Source organism: Lottia gigantea (assembly GCF_000327385.1).
Source record: "Lottia gigantea unplaced genomic scaffold LOTGIsca_3, whole genome shotgun sequence".
Lineage (NCBI taxonomy): Eukaryota > Metazoa > Mollusca > Gastropoda > Lottiidae > Lottia > Lottia gigantea.
Window position 1 is genome coordinate 5,840,714 of NW_008708986.1, and position 18,530 is coordinate 5,859,243.

Sequence of the window (18,530 nt, forward strand, 5' to 3'; positions counted from 1 at the left end):
CATGCTCCTTTAAATCCCCACCCATCAACTATTGATCTCCCAAAACTAGTTTATTTTCATTCTTTGTTTTCACTGCATGTATGTTACTTGACGATAAACAATCCTTTAAGAGGTGTGTCATCTCATCAGGATATAGACAAAAAATAACAACCCATTAAGTTATTTATCACATAAGTCGTCATAAGTTTTTTTAGTATAGGCGGATATCAGTGTGTATTTAACATTGTTTACTGGACTTGTTTACATTTATTGCACTTCAAATGGTATAAATTTTATATTATTTCTGCGTTATAAAGATCAGTTGACACTAGTGAAATCCATTCAGGCATTGTGTACTCTTTGAAGATCGGTATAGAAATTGGACTATGCCAAACTACAAAAGCCTTATAAAGTGCTGTAAGAAAGGATCTAAAACCTAAATTCTATTCATTTCTGTATTCATAATCAAATGCTTGAAAAGTCGCGGTTTGAACCTTAGATTGGTAACATTATATAAATAGTCTTATATTTATGTGTTCTGACTTTCAATAAAGATTGTATAACCGGTTTTAGCACAGAAAAGGTGTAATATCATGTTTACAAAGTCTAGTCATGATTTTAGACCTTGAATGCACTTTTCACGGCCCACGTATTATTATAATCTGAACATTCTTCGTTGACGTTTTTACATTTTGCACCTTGCCACACCAATGGCTTTATTTAGCTCACCAGCCAACATGGGTTGATATGACCTTGACTTAAGTTGACTTCTTTTAGTGGACGATTCCACCGCTCAAATTTCCTAAAATTAAATCCTAAGAATCTTGTAATAAAAATTCTGCCCTGAAATCTCAACTCAAATTACTCTTTCACACAGAATTATTGTCAGCTGTATGATTTATATAAAGCTGTCTCGTATCGAGAAGGAATAAAAAGAATCGTTTGATTATATGACGTTTGCTCTTTTTTGCTCTATATTTAACTAGCTACAAGGCTGACCCAAGTGAAATCCATTGTTCACAATGTCAAGGGAAATTTCCCATGAATCGTCAATACATGTACAAAAACCTTATTACTATAAAATATCTACATGTCCTCGTTGACCAACTCTATTCATGCTGTACTGTCAATTTCATGACAAGCGGTGCGCGGTTAATTCATTCAATCATGGAAAAGTCCGGTATACGAACCCATTTGACAGGTCAGCGTAAGGCCACCACAACTCGCAAATGCATTATTTTCTATGATTACTGACCCGAATTTACAAATTTATCTTTTCGTCATAGATGACTGATCAGTGACAGTAAGGCACATCTTACAGATAAACCTTTTCAAACCCCATATCATCAGCTTGCAAAATCTTTGACACGACCTCAAATTGTTTGGAGACGGACCAATTGACGCGGATTAGCTTATTTAAATTAAATTGTTAGGATGAGGTGAAAGAGTATGGAATGTCAACAAAATACAGCATAACAATAATTAGCATACTATATAGACAAATAAATAGGCCTTATTTACAAGCATGACGTCCCGTTATTTAAAAGGGATTGTAAAGAGGTTTTGTAATATTTGTATGTTTCCTTGGATACTGAAAGCATCAATATGCACCATTCCATTTTTCAGTCTTCTGTGGTTTCTGCAATTCCACTAAACCGATGTGTTGGACTGTAGGATGACGTCGCTAGTCGCGAAGGGCCTTATGTGATAATGCATAACATGATATTTCGCGATTAGTGACATACAAACGCATATAAAAATTATAAAACCTCTTTACAATTCCTATATAAAAGAACGCATTGTGGAATTGAGATATAATGTTATTTCAGCTTCACTTGGTTTTGAATGCTTCACTGACTTATTACGCATCAATCATTTTGTAAAGTAACAACGCTCCTTCCTCAATATATGGGTTAAGTCTTCCGAAATGACGTGTCACTCGCTCGCCCACTTTTGAAATGCAAATCATCCTCGCTGAAACAAATACTCATTTCAATCAGATTTTCTAGATGACATAAAGAATCTTGCCGTCTTCGAAAAAAATTCATTTCTCACTTCTGCGAATATGATTTTGTTCTGAATTCCAATATCACAACCCATTAAAATATGCTTATACTAAATTCGTAAGATAGTTGAAAAGTTTGTTTTCAAAAAAACTTCGCCTGCCATCAATACAAATGATTATAAATAGCCAATTCGTCAACATTAGCGTGATACTGAAATAAACAAAACTGAAGTCTGATGTATAGTGCATTTTTTTTTATCAGCTTCTCGTATTGTCCAACTGACAAATATGGGCCATGATTTATGTCGTTGAATACTAATTACTTCAAATGATATATCTATGATATCCAGAGTGAATGAATATTATGAGAAAATGGCGTCACGCAGGGTGAACGTTTTGTATCATCTGGTCTTTTCCCATAGTCTGTCAAATTATATAGAAGAAAAGTTTTCGACATAAAGGGGTTAAACTTTGTGAGCAATTTGTAAATCTTTGCGTCATTTTAGTGAGACAAAATTTCAACAAGTAAAATTTCAGCGTATTATTTTGATGATGCAAAAAAAAAAAAACCCCTTTTTGCGAAATATAATCAGAAAAAATCGACCACGGGCGTCACTGCAAGCAGTTACATGCACAGGAATTCTAAAACATTCCTCAAAATTGATGTACCATAAACTAACTCCTAAAATGCCATTTTACATTAATTTAAATACATCTCATAATACATGTATTTTATCTATTATTAAAACGTCACAATGACACAATGGTGTATTCCCGAGCGAAGCTCGCTTTGAAAAATTAAAAGATACCGTGCTTGAGTTCCCTTGCTCAGATTGGGAATGCAAAATTTAAAAGCTTTTCACGTTTTCACTGTTAATATAATGCTCAATACATCAATTGTAGAACGACATGAAGTATTTCTAATCGCTAAGATATGTAAATAACTTTTTGTAAATTTTTTTTTATATCTAGTCAAATGTAGAGCACAAATCAAGTGACCCTAGCCCCAAAGTTTGAATCAAGTCTGTTGTGAAGGTTTAATAAGGTTTCAATTCTATGACTCGAACTCCCAGTAACATGGATGCACTCTTATTAACGAGCGCAACCCAAGTATGTATGTGCATAGTTTAGTTGAAACCATATCTAGTCTCATTTGCATTCTGAGATATCTTTTGGATATTGGTCCTGATTAATCATTAGATAATAAATTTTTAAAGTTTATGTTACAGATTTATTACTTCACGTTTCAACATGTAATTATAATAGACGAGTATTCTTATTATGTTGGTCTTGTTATTAAATCCTGAATATAGAACGGGGCATAGGTCCTAACGTGCGATCGAACTATCCCGAGTGCGTTCACACGCCTTCAATCCATTCTTGGGAAGGTCAATTTCATTCTAAAACATTCTGTTCTTGTACAGAATTTTTCATCCGAAACATGAAGGAAGCTTGAAATGAGCAAATCAGATAAAGTTGAGACTGAAGGGATGTGGACTTTTTGGCATTCAGTCTTGAGGGTGGAGAAACCTGCTTAAACCTCCTGTGCTACATATCTACGTCCTACTAGATCCCTCGAGCTTGGTATCCAAATAGGGTGTTGTCCAACTATTACAGCCCATCCCAACCAAAGTAAGACGTAAATATTAGTTCAAACAAGCAGAAGAGTTTATCAAGTTTTATGCAATATTTTCCACCAAGATAGGGATAACCTATATATTATACGTGGGAGTTTCAATTTGACTGAGGTCAATAACCCATACAATTGTAGGCACAGATGTAATTTCATATCTTGAATTCGGTTGAAACATTATCGGTCAACAATAATAGATGCATGATTTCATCTTCGAGAACATTATCGTATATTTTATCATATAAACAACCGCTTAGTTTTATTTACATGTGACCCACTTTTATTGTACATTGTATTGAGTGATTGCATAAAATTTGCAGCCAAAATAATTTGTGTACAGGGCAGAAACACGAAGTGACTATGAATCATATGGCTTGTATCGTTTTTTTTCAATTTAAACCTCGCACAAAGGAGTTTTATATCGACGATACCCTTAACCAGCTCATTAATTGGATTTAGTTAGTATGTGTGTCGATTTGAATTAAACGTTGCAAGATTGCATCCTTGTCATTTTGAGAGTAGGCTGAACAATTAGGCTATGTTACTTTCATAAACACAGTCATCCTCAGATCCTTCTTCACAATGTCAAGATATTACGAACTTCCGTCATATACCTTGAATGCAATAGCCACCAATCTTTGTGATTGGATTGTATGCCAGCTTGTACTTCCCCGAACGGAATGTTTACAGACTTTCTGCGTATCCTCTGATTGGCATTATTCGCTTGTGTAAATCAAATCGTTGCATTTGCAAACTTTCGATATAAAAAATGTGGCTATTGCAGTCAAGGTATACACCGTAGTTCGCAATAGCCTGACATTGTAAAGATGCATCTGATCATGCAGAACAAACCAGAAGTCCAATTATACCAACGTGGTGACGCCAGCCCTTTAAAAACATATAATGTTTAACAGTTTTATTTGTTCACGAAATGCTCTTATTGGACAATAATACACTCATTGGGGGAATATGACCCCATTGGGTCAATGTCGTTCAAACAACATCAATAGGGTTTTACTGTATGTTCTTTGGATTATTGAATATCAAATTCTGTAGAGCTTTTAAAAACCCCATATAATATTACTGTTTACCGTAAATATCATGAAAGATGTACCCATCTTAATTTTGTTACACTATGTGCTGCATTCAAAGCAGTAAATGATAGGCATAAATTATAATGTGTTAACAGAAATAGAAAGCTAGCATCCGAGAGGATTTATTCGAAAACCTTTCCAAATATCTATGAAAATGTAAAACCTTTCCAAAACAATGTGCTTATGTCAATTCAAATTCGTTTATCACTATTTGAAGCTGGTGTCCTTTTTAATTTAATCGTTTAACGAATAAGTAAGTAAAAAGCCGAGGAAAGATACTTTGCACATTTGTACACAGCAATTCACGAATCAATTATAATCACCATACAATTAATGTGCAAACGCACTAACCCTTGATGATATTCCATCACGAAGCAAATTATGTAACATTCGGAAATCTTCGCCAGTTTCCATAATGCTGAATCCGCTGTAGAACTTTCACGATTGACCGTTTGAGCATGTAATTGTGAATTTCAGATTTTATGTATTGCTTTCAGATATGACCACTTCGACCTCTCTTTAATAAGTAAGTTTTACATAGAATATTTCGGCGAGTGTACATAGTCTATGTCTACTCAACACCTTATGTATATTTATCTAGAAGTGTCAATATGTAAATATCCAAATTTGAATATCGAAGATTGTGATACTGAATATTAATCTTTGTTTACAGTAAGACATACAATCGAAAATTGTATCACGTGATCTATTCTCCCGAAGGCCAAAGCAAAAATATAATGTAGACTTTTAAGATACATGGATCAATCGTAACCTAAAAGGCTTTCGCACAATCGAGATGAAAATGTCCTATTTCATTATTAAAAATTTATTGCATGTGTATTTGCAGTGCGACAAGGTCGTTGCAGCTTATTGGGTAGACGAAGGCGCCCTAATGAAGTACATTATGCAGCTTGACCCCAAGCTTATGCAATCAAACTAATGATTATTGTATCGGTTCTTATCGGTTATGCTTGAATACCTGTCTGACGCTCATTTCGAATGTATATGTACGTGAGGGTACGATGCCTTTCGCTATTAAATGAGATAGCTGCATGTTACATGTTTACTTAAGATTTTGAAACAGCTTTCAATCACTTGCCCTTTTAAACCTGAATATGAATACATTATAGATTATGTTATTAAAGAAATGCAAGATATTAATCACTCGGCAAACGACATTCAAAGGCTTCTTCTGTAATTTATTAAACTCGAGTACATTATACAGTTATCCACCTTGGGCAAAAGGAGATGGAGGATCGATAAGGCACACATGTTGCAATACACGAGGCCTTAGTTCGACTCGTCAGTCACTCCGACTTTCATTGATTAAACAGGCACTGTTCACTATTGCAATTAAAGTGTCATATCTTAAATCTTAAATCCGATTATTTCGTCCTCTCAAAAGTAAAAAGAAGTGGTACATGTACGTTATAATGGACTTATTTATCAGAAACATATCGCATCCAGTCTTTATACTGTTATTTTTGATAGGTTTCTAAGGTTGTCGCCACTGAAAATGTTTAAAAAATCAGATGATTTTTTTTCAATGATTTGCAAGGTTTTAATGCGAGTTTTCTGTTTTGAGTGCAACTAGTTTTTTGATTAATTTTTATACATGGACTATTTTTTGTCCAGCTTTAGAACGTCCTTTGCATGTAAACTACAAAGACTGTTTGCATTTCTGAAGATATGTCTGAAAAAAACATATTGTAATATTACGTGCGTAATGTTACTTCAACCACTTGTTTATTTTAAGATCTATATGAGTTGAAAATGTCCACTTTCTTGTCTCGCGACCTTTACACTTCAAGGCAGTTGAAAGTTCTAGGTGAGTTTATGTGCACTCTGAAAATTAGACTTGAAATTGACTTGACTTCAAAAGGACTTTTTTTTTATTAGTAAATGCTCGGTTGAAGCTCAAGCTTTTAAGAATTTTTGAAAAAAATGATGATTTCATGATTTGAATCAACCGAAAAATTGTTGAACAAAGCCTGACTTGAAACGAAATTTTATCTGACTATTTGAAATGAATTGGCGTAAATCTTTAGATCGAATAACAGAATGTCTATGTCATCCTAGTAACCTATTTAAATAATCAGTCAAATCTTGTTTACTTGTCTCTTAAAACTCGCCGGAGCAGAAAGATGTGTCATAACCCAAATTCAATATCTTTTGTTGTGGCTTTTTGTTTAAGAAATATTAAAAAGTAAAATAGAAGTGCTTTTTTCTTTTAATTATTTGATAGGATTTCATACTATTTTAAAAAGAAAATTTCGTTGGAAACATTTAAGATTTTCTTGTTGATTAAATATGAACAGTTGGGTTAACATGTAATGTGGAAACCATGAATACTATTAAATCGCAAATTTAACCGCAAATTTAAATACACCCTATCTTCTGAACAGTTTGCAGGCATGCAAGCTTTCAACTTTTATTTATTGCTTATTAACAGACATCAGAATTACCGACGGAATAAAATCTTGCACTTAAAGGGATTATAAAGAGGTCTCTCAAAAGAAAAAAATTTTTTACAAAAACTATGTGCTTGATGTCATTTATCGCAAAAGTCTGTATGTGATAAAGCATATTATTTTGCCCATTAGTGACGTCACCAAACACTTAGTTTTATTGGAATTGCAGGAAACGCACACGTCTGATTCAAAAATGGAATTTTGCAAATTGATGCAACCAGTGTCCCCGATACATATGAAATTTAGGAAATCCTGTATAATCCCTTAAGATTCTCGCGTACACTAACTACACTTGTTTCTTACTGTTACTGGTTATGATGTGCAAAAATGATAATAGCCCGAATATTTTAACTGTAGTTACCTTTGCCGGTACGTGTTTGTTTGATGACGAACCAGTCATATTTTCTAATCAAATAAATATTCATATTTCAGGACGAACCGATTGATAGAGGAAATTGGAGTGGACGATTAGATTTTTTACTCTCCTGTATTGGTTATGCTGTTGGTTTGGGAAACGTATGGCGATTTCCCTACTTAGCCTACAGAAATGGCGGGGGTGAGTGCTTAGTTCAGTATTTTAACGCGGAATTTAAATGAAAAATGAATGAATGAAGTTTGTCCTACTTTTCTGTACCTTGTGAGCTAATGGAGACGGGCCATGCCATGCAGGGTGCAATGAATGTTTTCCAGGACAGTGGCATAAGCCTACTTTATTGTGTGATTTATTGTCCGATTTTAAAATACAGATATTAAGCAGATGGGTTATCGTTGTAAGATCTTTGGAAATAAAATATTTCTTTGTCATGTCAGTCGAGATGATATTTCAGAAATCTGAAACTGCGTCAATGATTTTGTCATAAATATGTGTTGCATCGATGGTAACAACAATGCTTATATAATAACTACTGGGAAATAACTCACATTTCACAACTCGTTCAATTCAACAACTATTCAGATGTCGGACAAACACGTCCTCCTGGAACCATCGGTCAACTGACAAATCAACCTCTTTGAATAAAGGGTATTGGAGGACCTAATAAAGAAATACTTAAATCCTAAGTATATATTCTCATCTCATTTGATAGCTTCCAGCCCGTTCCCCGTACTTGCTCATGGAGTTGGATTGACGTCAGTAAGGCGATTATATGTCGTGGGTTGGAATCCTCCTCGAGATTAAGAAAAAAAATATGATGCCTGTTCCAGTGCTTTCGAAACTTGGCCCGGTGTCTGCTCTCACCTTCTTATACCTAAAAATTACTAATACGATTGACTGTTTATCGTTTCAGCTACGTTTCTGATTCCTTATGTTATTATGTTGACCATTGCTGGTTTACCACTTTTCTTTATTGAGTTGGCTATTGGACAATTTGCTTCAGAAGGCCCAATCACAGTATGGAAAGTCAGTCCTGCATTTTCAGGTAAATAAACTAAGTCTGTAAACTTGCTCTTGCTCGGGTGTGCTCTATGGTCTACTATAAAGTGAACATCTTCTTTTCATATCATATATTACAAAAATAGGTTTTTGCATTATACACGTCGACCTTACTAATAGGTGGATGATATTAATTTTTTACATGTTTCCAAATGTTAGTGGTATCTGTGAGATGTATTCATTCGCTGGCTTAATCCGACTGAAGCGCATCGACGACTTCAAAACCCCTGTTGCTGTCCATTGCTTACGGCCTGAGCGGTCGTACATATATGACTCGACCCTCAATTGTGGTGGATGTCTTTCCATTCGACCTGTGCCCACCATTGGTAATTTTGTATTACTAAATTTTAATATTTTTTGACAAACTGTTAATAGTTGATGTTTCCATTACCAGGTATTGGGTTTGGTATGTGTTTAGTTAGTGGTATGGTTAGTATCTACTACAATGTTATCATTATGTATGCTGTTTACTACATGTTGGTATCATTTGTTAACATGGATACACTATTACCATGGCAAACATGTAACAATACATGGAATGACCACACGTGTCGAATCGAACCATACCCAGCACTTAGTACCATGAATGAATCGGACAAAGTCGAAGCTTTGAAAGGTTAGTAGGAACTCTTCAATAGAAAATGCAACAAATATATTTAGTTTTTACCAATCGTACCATATCAGAAACAGGATTATTTTTAGCTAAGCCAATCAGAAAGTGTCCACAGCTCACAGTTTAAGCATTTAAATCCATGTGTATCCAGAAATAGACGCGTTAGAAAGTTAAAAAGACGACTCGTCTTTTCTTGACTCTGCCATATTATAATATATATATATGCCATATACAATATATATATATATATATAGAAAACAAAGAAATTCCTAGTTGGAAGTTGGAAAATATTTTTGAAGGAATCATGCGATTTTCGTACATTTGTGGTAGCCTACTTCTGAACACTATTTACATATTCATGACCCAAATCCAGCTCGGAAAATTGCGAATCTGTCCCTTTTTAAAGATGAGTAAACTTAGTTTCGGGTTATGAATGAGCAAAGGAACCAAGGGAAGTAACTGAACATGATTTCGACAAATTAGATTTATAGTGGTCATTTAAATTTGAAGATTTCTGAGTATCTGTTGCTGAAAGGATGTATTTTTACGTATAAATCTGCTTTTTCAGGCAACGTGGTGAACTTTACATGTGCCACAGAATTTGCAGCAAATTTAACGGAAAAATTTAATCTAACTTCTATGTTGATGCCAAAGGATTTCAATTCTACATATTTACAAGATAAACTGGTTGAAGGTTGTAAATTGAAATGGCAAACTGCTTCAGAACAATATTGGACGTAAGCTTTTTACTTTTTATCACCAGCAAGAGTGTCAGTTTCTTTGAACAACCGGTGTACCAGATGCTGTTGAACACATTTCCCAAAAGATCTTGATCATTGACTGAGAAATCTCATTTAAATCCATGATAATTTCAGAGATAGTAAATATGATTCTTTTCATCTGAATTTAAGGTTCACCTCGACTCAGAGGTCTGTCGGATAGTAAATATCAGTGTACAAATTATGCATTATTTTCCAAGTTGTTATATAGAATACTTCATTTGTTTAGACGTTCTGTATTGATGTTACAAGAAGCCGATGGTTTGGAATGGTTAGGTGGAGTCAGTTTGAGAAATTGTTTATTGTTATTCTTTACATGGATTCTCATCTTCGCCTGTTTAATTAAGGGTATTAAATCTACTGGAAAGGTAGGTCCTTTAATTCTATACTTTATAGTACATTCTGGTCTTTGAGTTAATACCGTCTTTTCAAACTGGTTTCTGTCAGTGATGCAGGTCGGAGGGGCTCAGGGCTGACCTAAAATGAGAGTCTTGTCGTTCGAAAGTGACGATAAACCGAGGCCCTCCATGTGCTGTAGGCTAATTCACTGTTGAATTTCGGAAAAGAGATGGGTAATTCGCTCATGGCACAATGTTTGACATTAACCCTTTTAATTACATTTCATTAGAACTGGAGCACCCTTTTGATATAAACATGCTTTTCTTATGTCAAAAGATCAAAACCGACATAGACCCATTACATTGCAATCCAAGGGCAAAATTGTGAATTATTAGGCAAAACCTAAATCAGACATCTAGATCTAATCAATCGGTCTTTAAACGGACAAACTAAACGCTTGTTTATATCATAAGATGATCTGTTATAACTTACCAATATCATCTGTATTTCTAGGTCGTATACTTTACTGCTACCTTCCCATACATCATTCTTATTGTCTTATTAATCCGAGGTCTGACTTTACCTGGATTTAGAAAGGGTATTGACTTCTATGTTATTCCTAAACCAGAAAAACTGTTGGATCCTAAGGTAAGACAATACATGATACATTATGTTAGACAATAAACCGAGGCCCTGTTTACAAATTAAAGATCGATCGACGATTGGAAATCGAAAAAGGGTAGGCTTATGCCACTGTCCTGACAAAATCTACCTTCATTAGCCCAATCTCGGGTGCAGAAACGTCAGTTTATCGTTTAAGTTTTCGATAAAACAAATGATCAGAATTAGAGCATAAAAAATCTCAATGAATAAAGACCGAAAGAAAATGAGCTTTGCCGATTTACCTTTCATGAATACAAATTTGCAAGTAAATGAAATGTACTTGCTCAGTTATATCTTATTTATTAGGTATGGGGTGATGCTGCTACACAGATTTTCTATTCTTTGGGTATTGGTTTTGGTGGATTATTGACCATGTCCTCGTATAACAAGTTTAGAAATAATGTCTACAGGTAGGTTTTTGTTACCCTACCCCCTCTAATGCTTGCACTAAATCGTTTTATCGTCAGTATGGCGCGCGTTGCATAACGTATGATGTTTGTTTTCCACAATGTCATTCAACTGCTTTTAATTTTAATGTGATTTAGATTTGATCTAACATTGACATACTGTTCGAATGATTGAATAAATAGGCTGTTCTATGATTATATCTTATGAACATTTTGAATAGAACACATTTAGCCGATGTTCTTGCTGATACGATACACGCCTATAAGCATTTGGCCCTAAAAATTAAATTCGTTAAAGTTGAATATACCAAAACCAACATAGACCCATGAAAACCTTCCAAAATCCATTTTATTGAATTTGAGCTATCAAATTAATACTACTGTGGGTATTGCTGGGGAGTCAAGACCCGTTTGGAACACCTGATGTTAATCAGCGACCCCGTTGGTCAACTTGGCCTCCCTTTCAGAGAGGCAAATGTTGCTCGGTGCAATCTTTTACAGAGCCTTATTGTTATATGCACTTAGAGATTTAAAGACAAAATTTATAAAATGAAATATTGTAACAAGATATTAGTACCGTATTGTCCATAAAATGAATTTACGCTGCCCATAAATACACTGTTGTTGAACAAATGTTGACTAATATTAATTCAACCATATTCATACCATTGCAGAGATGCTATATTGGTAGCTTGTATTAATTGTGGTACAAGTATATTTGCCGGTTTTGCTATCTTCTCATTGTTGGGTTTTATGGCCCATGTTACCAATCAAGACGTAGCCGATGTCGCACAAGATGGTAGGTATATCCTAAAACATGTATTTCCCATGCCAGCCTAAGGACTAGAGATGCAATATAATTTTGATACGGTATTTTATTTTTACCATTTCGGAACACAGTGGACAAAGCTGGATATAATTTGTCAGACAATAAAACCATCTCTAATTTTGCAAATGAGCTGTGTCAAATACACACAACAGTTAATAATTATTGAAAATATGCTTGTGTAAAAGAGTTCAATAGAAACTCAAGGGGAGCATACAATATCTAACCGTGGCGGTAAAAGTCTTTTCTTGTACTTGTTCTGAACATCATGAATTTCACTCTAAGAATGTTCTATAAGCTAATTTATGCTTGAAGCTGAAAATGTGGAGGACAACTTACCAAAAAGCTACCTCTGACATTTTTCGGTACGCTGACCTTATGTAACAATTATTTACATTTTCTATGTTTCTTTTGGCTAAAAGAACTACATTTCACTTTTTATGTTTCAATTTCAATTTCAGGTCCCGGTTTAGCTTTTATTGCCTATCCAGAAGGTATTGCCCGTCTACCTGTTGCTCCTATTTGGGCTTTCCTGTTCTTCTTTATGATTCTAACCCTCGGTTTAGATTCTCAGGTAAGAATTGGACTAGACTGAATCTGGGTAATTCGAAAAGATTTAAAACTCAAGACATATTTGCTTCATGTACATCATCGGGGAAATAAATAGTGAAATCGAATGGTTTGAGATGACATACATATAAATCTTTTTCTTTTCAGTTTGCTATGATGGAAACGGTTATTAGTGGTATCACCGATCTGTTCCCACATATTCTTAGAAAGAGGAAATTAAGTTTCACCTTCTTCTGTTGTATGATTGGATTTTTACTTGGTATTCCTATGTCAGCTAGGGTTAGTATTCTAACTTCCATGCACTTGATCAAATACAATTGAGACTCGGCATGCTGCCAGTAATGCAATCGATCAATGACCCCTCAAACGGGCAGTAGGAAGAAAAAAATTCGAAAAATAGGAGTTTTGGATTGTGCGAGAAATTGTAATGTTATTGCCAATCCCCATTAAACCATTGAGATGTGATTATTTTCTTGGATTTTGTTTTTATCGCTTCATACTTTGTCGATTTTATTTATAACTCTGGTAACATAACATTATTTCCGTAGATATATTTTTTGCAAATTTTGATATAAATCCAACCAAGTGATTCTTTTGTTTTTAAAATTACATAATCGTTCAATGAAAAATTATCAGAAAAAAATGACGCACATGCAGAGGGAAACGTTTTCTACAAAACATTGATCAAACAAAAACCTCAATCTAATTTTTCAGGGTGGTATCTATGTGTTGACACTATTCGATTGGTATTCCGGTAGTTATAATCTGATGTTCTTGGCACTTATGGAACTTATTTGTCTTATGTATGTGTATGGTAAGAGATTAATCCTTTTAGAATTTTCATTGTGTTCACGGCAAATCCCTATTTCTCAAAAACTGAAAATTGGATTAGAGCAATGGTTGTCACGCCATATGCTGTAAGTCTCTTGCTGGGTCGGGAAACTACCTTCGGATGTAAGTTCGACAGTCAAGAGGTAAATAAGTAAAGCATTGCTTCTGGCACACTGAATGACGCTGTACGAACTCGCTCAGCAAAACTAACCCGAAATCCAAACTATAATCTGGCAATGAATTTACTATTTATCAGTAATACCCGATGGGTTCGATTTCATAATGAACAGTGATATCAGTTGTCTTGGTGGGTAAGCATACATTGTCTGGTGCCATACCTGCCATGTCTTCTCAATATTACAAAATTCTTCTTCGGCAGTCGTTAGAGCTTTCATTAATTCCTTTCAGGATTCCGAAATTTCTGTAAAGATGTAGAAATGATGGTTGGATATCAACCAAATATATATTGGTTGGTAACCTGGTTGGGTTTGACACCACTTGCTCTTATTGTAAGTATGAGATACAAAGCGTTTGACGCCTTTGGAACAGACACACAAAAACCTCAGAATGACATATGACATTCGCTTTTGTAACTTAAGGCTTCCTTTTATACCATTTTTTACAAAACTATTTTGTAATGGAGGTTCACTTCTTTTTTTATAGCCAGAATAACTGTTCAGAAACAAGGATCCTATCCGCGACAAAATGTTATTGTTTGAGACAATTTGACTTCAATGTAGCCTTTTCAAGCCGATAAATGAATTTTTACATATTGGAATTTGTAAAGTCCTTTAAAGATAATGAACTTGATGTGTCTTTTCAGTTCATTATGATTATTTCTGGAATCTACTACACCCCTGCCTATTACGGTGATTATAAATTCCCATCATGGGCAGAAGGTATTGGTTGGATGTTAGCTATGATACCGGTTGCTGTCTTTTTCTTGGTCATGATTATTCAAGTTATACGTTATGGAGTAGTAAGTCTTATATAAATATTACGAATTTTATTTGGTTCATTTAATTTGATGCCTACTGGCCAATTAGTGATTCTGCAATATGTTCCATAACACTTGCTGTTTTCGCTAAACCAGAAAGTAGAGTAAAGATTCTAATAATCTTCTGTTGCTTATAGGCCAGCCAACATAACCACAACGTAAATAATGAAAGAAAGTAATTGAGGTAATAAGGTTGTGTTCTATGGAAAGCAAGTCTATGACATCATCGCATCCACAAATTTTGCCTATTGCTACTTAAAAAACAGTTTCTGTGGTCAAATGGGGTGAAAAAGTTATTGTGTATTATGATTGGCCCCGTTTCACAAATTTCACCTAAGATGAAAAATACAGTAAACTGATTTTTTATTAAAACTACATTAAAATCAATTTTAAATTCCGGTTCTAATGACTATTATCAACTGTTTTCTCTTTGTTACAGACTGATGCCTTTAAACCCCAAAGCGATTGGGGACCAGCTTTACCAGAAGACAGAACAGGAAGATACCAGAGACAAATAAACAATGCTTTTCAGCCCGGACAAATAAACGATGCTTTTCAGCCCGGACAAATAAACAATGCTTTTCAGTCCGGACAAATAAACGATGCTTTTCAGCCCGGACAAATAAACAATGCTTTTCAGTCCGGACAAATAAACGATGCTTTTCAGCCCGGACAAATAAACGATGGTTATGAGAACGAATGTGAATTGGGCGTGCAGAACGTAATGAACGGAAAGAAATTGCCGCCGCCGTATAACATTGCTAATGAAAAGTACATCGTCGAAAAGATGTAAATCGTGTGTACATGTGATTCAATGAATATTTTTAGAGATCTTACATTGCACATTATACATTAGTGATGCACATTTTTTACGCATAATAATAGACCTTTTAGATGAACACGAACTTTTTAAAAATGTATACGACGAGGATTTCTTGCGGTACTTTGACTATTGAATTTGTATTGTTTATTTGCCAGTGATCAGGTATCCTCTTACAGAAACATTTTAATGGCAATGAATTTTTAAGTGCTTCCAAGACTTTTACGTGTTAATCTTCTCTCGAAGATTTTTAGTTTTTGTTGTTAACATAATATTGTTTTTAACAATTTGAGATGAAATTCTGAACATTTTTAAAGAAATTATTAAAACATTGTCTAAGAAAATATCTATTAAACAAAAAAACGAAACAATTTTTGATGAAGTTTCTAAACAATTTTTGTTCATTACTTTTGAAAATTTCAACGTTTTTAAGAATTTTATACAAAATGATTTTAGTCGTGCATATTGTCTGTTTTGATGTTCTTTTTTTAACATATTCTTTCATTTTAAAGATATCTTCAAACGTATAATTTACCTCACAGTTGTTCGTAATAGGGACGTCTAATGTTTAAAATTTTAAATAGTTAACATTCCATAAATCCGATTTATCTATGTTAAATTTGGAATTTTTTTCTTATTTTTCTTTATAGTTTATATCATTGTTTTAATACATTATTAAAAAACTAATTTTTTTATTGTTTATTTTTTAAACCATAAATCATCCTATATCTATAATATGTACTTTCTGGTGGAATGAATTCATCTACGAATTATACTTTCCCAGATGCCACCAGATGCCAACAGATGCCAACAGTCGTTAAAAATCATATTCTCATAATTTCGCAAGTCGAAGCACACTGCACACATTCGAAAAATTTTTGCTTTATTACAGATTTAATTTCACACTTTAGAGCGAATTTTTTGAATGTGGAGGTAAAATCACTTGCACTTATTAAAGCAGAAACGAATTATTTCCTTATCTTTCCATAAAATGTTACCTTCGCAGACTAATCCGTCATGTATTCAATGTAGTTCCTTTGTGTCTATGGTGCACAATAAAAACAGAGTTTGTCTATCCAGAGACTAAAATAGCATGTAATTATGACGATCCAGTTGATGTTCTGTCCAAACATTGGGTGAGTTCAAATCTCGTGTTAGTGTTCAGTGTTAGTGTTAACACCAATACATAACACATTTGAACTTATTCTTCGTGTTTATATTGTATGTCTGGTGTTACGCGAATCTATTACATTTTCATTAACACCATATAAACAATATTTTTAAAAAATTGTTGTTTTGTTCATTCACCTCACTCGATGAGGACCACGAGGGCGGCCGCATTCGGGGCGGTGTCGGCGAACGCAAGGTGCTTAGCGAGGAGTCCCCTGTGCTTAGGGCGGTTTAGGCTGGCGGGGTGTTTCATCTAATTCATGTTCATTCACCTGGATATGATGTTCAATCGGTTCCGCACATGTAGCAGGATGCCTTTCCAAATTGTCGCCTCTATTTTGTACAGCAACAACTTGAGCAACCGGTATAAAAAAACATTTTAAATAAAATAAAATGGCTTAACTTGAACTCATGCTCGTGTTAGTACCCTATAATCAGGGCTAACACGGAACACCAGTATGAGGTCAAGTCTTGCGGACTAACACCAAATAAACCACGTTAAGAAATAATGAATACGTTCAAATAAAGCTTTAATATACTATATCAAATCATCAAATATATTTTAGAAATTTTAATTAAGGCTAAAAATCCAAACAGATCAGTTCTGTGTAATATTTAACATCCAAGAAATCATACCGATAGTAAGCTCGTGTTACACACTCCGTGTTAATATCCAACTACAGTGTTAGTGTCCAAATTCGGTACTAACACCAGTGTTAACACTAACACGGAACACTAACACGGGATTTGACCTCAACCATTGTATACAATACTATTTCAATATAATGTACGTGATACATAATTGTGACGCGTCTCAGCAATTAAACTACAAATGGAGTTTTTACTTGTATCTGAGTTCAGTGCTTGGTGTAATGACTCAAATATCCTTATAATATTCTGTATTCCCTACCCTAAGAATCGTCACTGTGTCCTACATTACTACACGTATATGTTTGATAAAAGCCAATAAGACTTGATTCGATTATCAAGAGGTCCGGGCTAGATTCCAAATCGATTGAGGTTGAACTTCACCACGCTAATGTCATGCCGATGCCCCTCTTCATTCAAAATGTAGTCAATAAACAGACGTAGACTCCATTTCATATCACTTATATTGGATCATTTAAACTGTATAACTGTCATTTGATAAGTAATAATGGTAAGTCTCATAATAATTAGTGATAATATCATATACCAACAGTCTCCGCACATTCATTGTTACATCGAAATTTACCAATATTTACACAGTGAATGGGAATGTCGGCCATATTTGCGCTGAGAATTGCTTTCTGTGTGCTCCCGTTTACATTTTGTTAACGTTATTCTTAGACTAAGACTAATACTAATACTAATAGAATAGAAAATAAATGAGTGAGAATTAATAAATTTAGTACCATACCGAAATCCAAAACAAAATAAAAATTGATTGGATAGGAAATATAGCTATATGGTTTATACTTAAGATCGTTTTAACCGTAGCAAGATTTCTGATAAAATTTCCAAATTTTCATTTAAAATACCGTTAGTCTTGTTAATTCTGTTCTACTACACCATTAAAATCGTGGAGATTATTTCAGAAAACAGTTTGATCAAGATCATTGTTGTATACTTGTATATGCTACCACGGATAATATCTACAATGTGAGGAATTTCTTTAAATGAATTAGCTTCTATGAGAGACCAGCAGCACCTTAGAAGAGTTACAGTTTCTTAATTAGATGAGTGATGTTCCGTGGGCTTAATTGGGCCCCTTCCCGGGACACCTCTGTAAGTTAATTTAATACCTATTAATGATCCGTCGGAGTGGTCGGAAGATTAAAGACGCCGATACTATGCTGCCCGCAACAGTAAATGTCTCAGTAATTTTCATTTATTGGAGACTTCATAGGTAGTCATAGCTC

General features: G+C 34.4%; 1 protein-coding gene across 1 annotated transcript; it reads left to right on the forward strand.

Moving 5' to 3' along the window:
• Positions 1–7,614: 7,614 nt before the first annotated feature.
• LOTGIDRAFT_104703 (hypothetical protein) lies at positions 7,615–15,432 on the forward strand (the record flags this gene model as incomplete). The annotated part of the gene is made up of 14 exons (XM_009057382.1): positions 7,615–7,738; positions 8,469–8,600; positions 9,009–9,191; positions 9,907–9,964; positions 10,236–10,374; positions 10,859–10,993; positions 11,315–11,418; positions 12,090–12,214; positions 12,703–12,815; positions 12,959–13,090; positions 13,526–13,625; positions 14,051–14,151; positions 14,466–14,621; positions 15,079–15,432. Coding segments are annotated over 14 exons (1,956 nt in total), but the record flags the coding sequence as incomplete, so codon positions are not given.
• Positions 15,433–18,530: the final 3,098 nt, after the last annotated feature.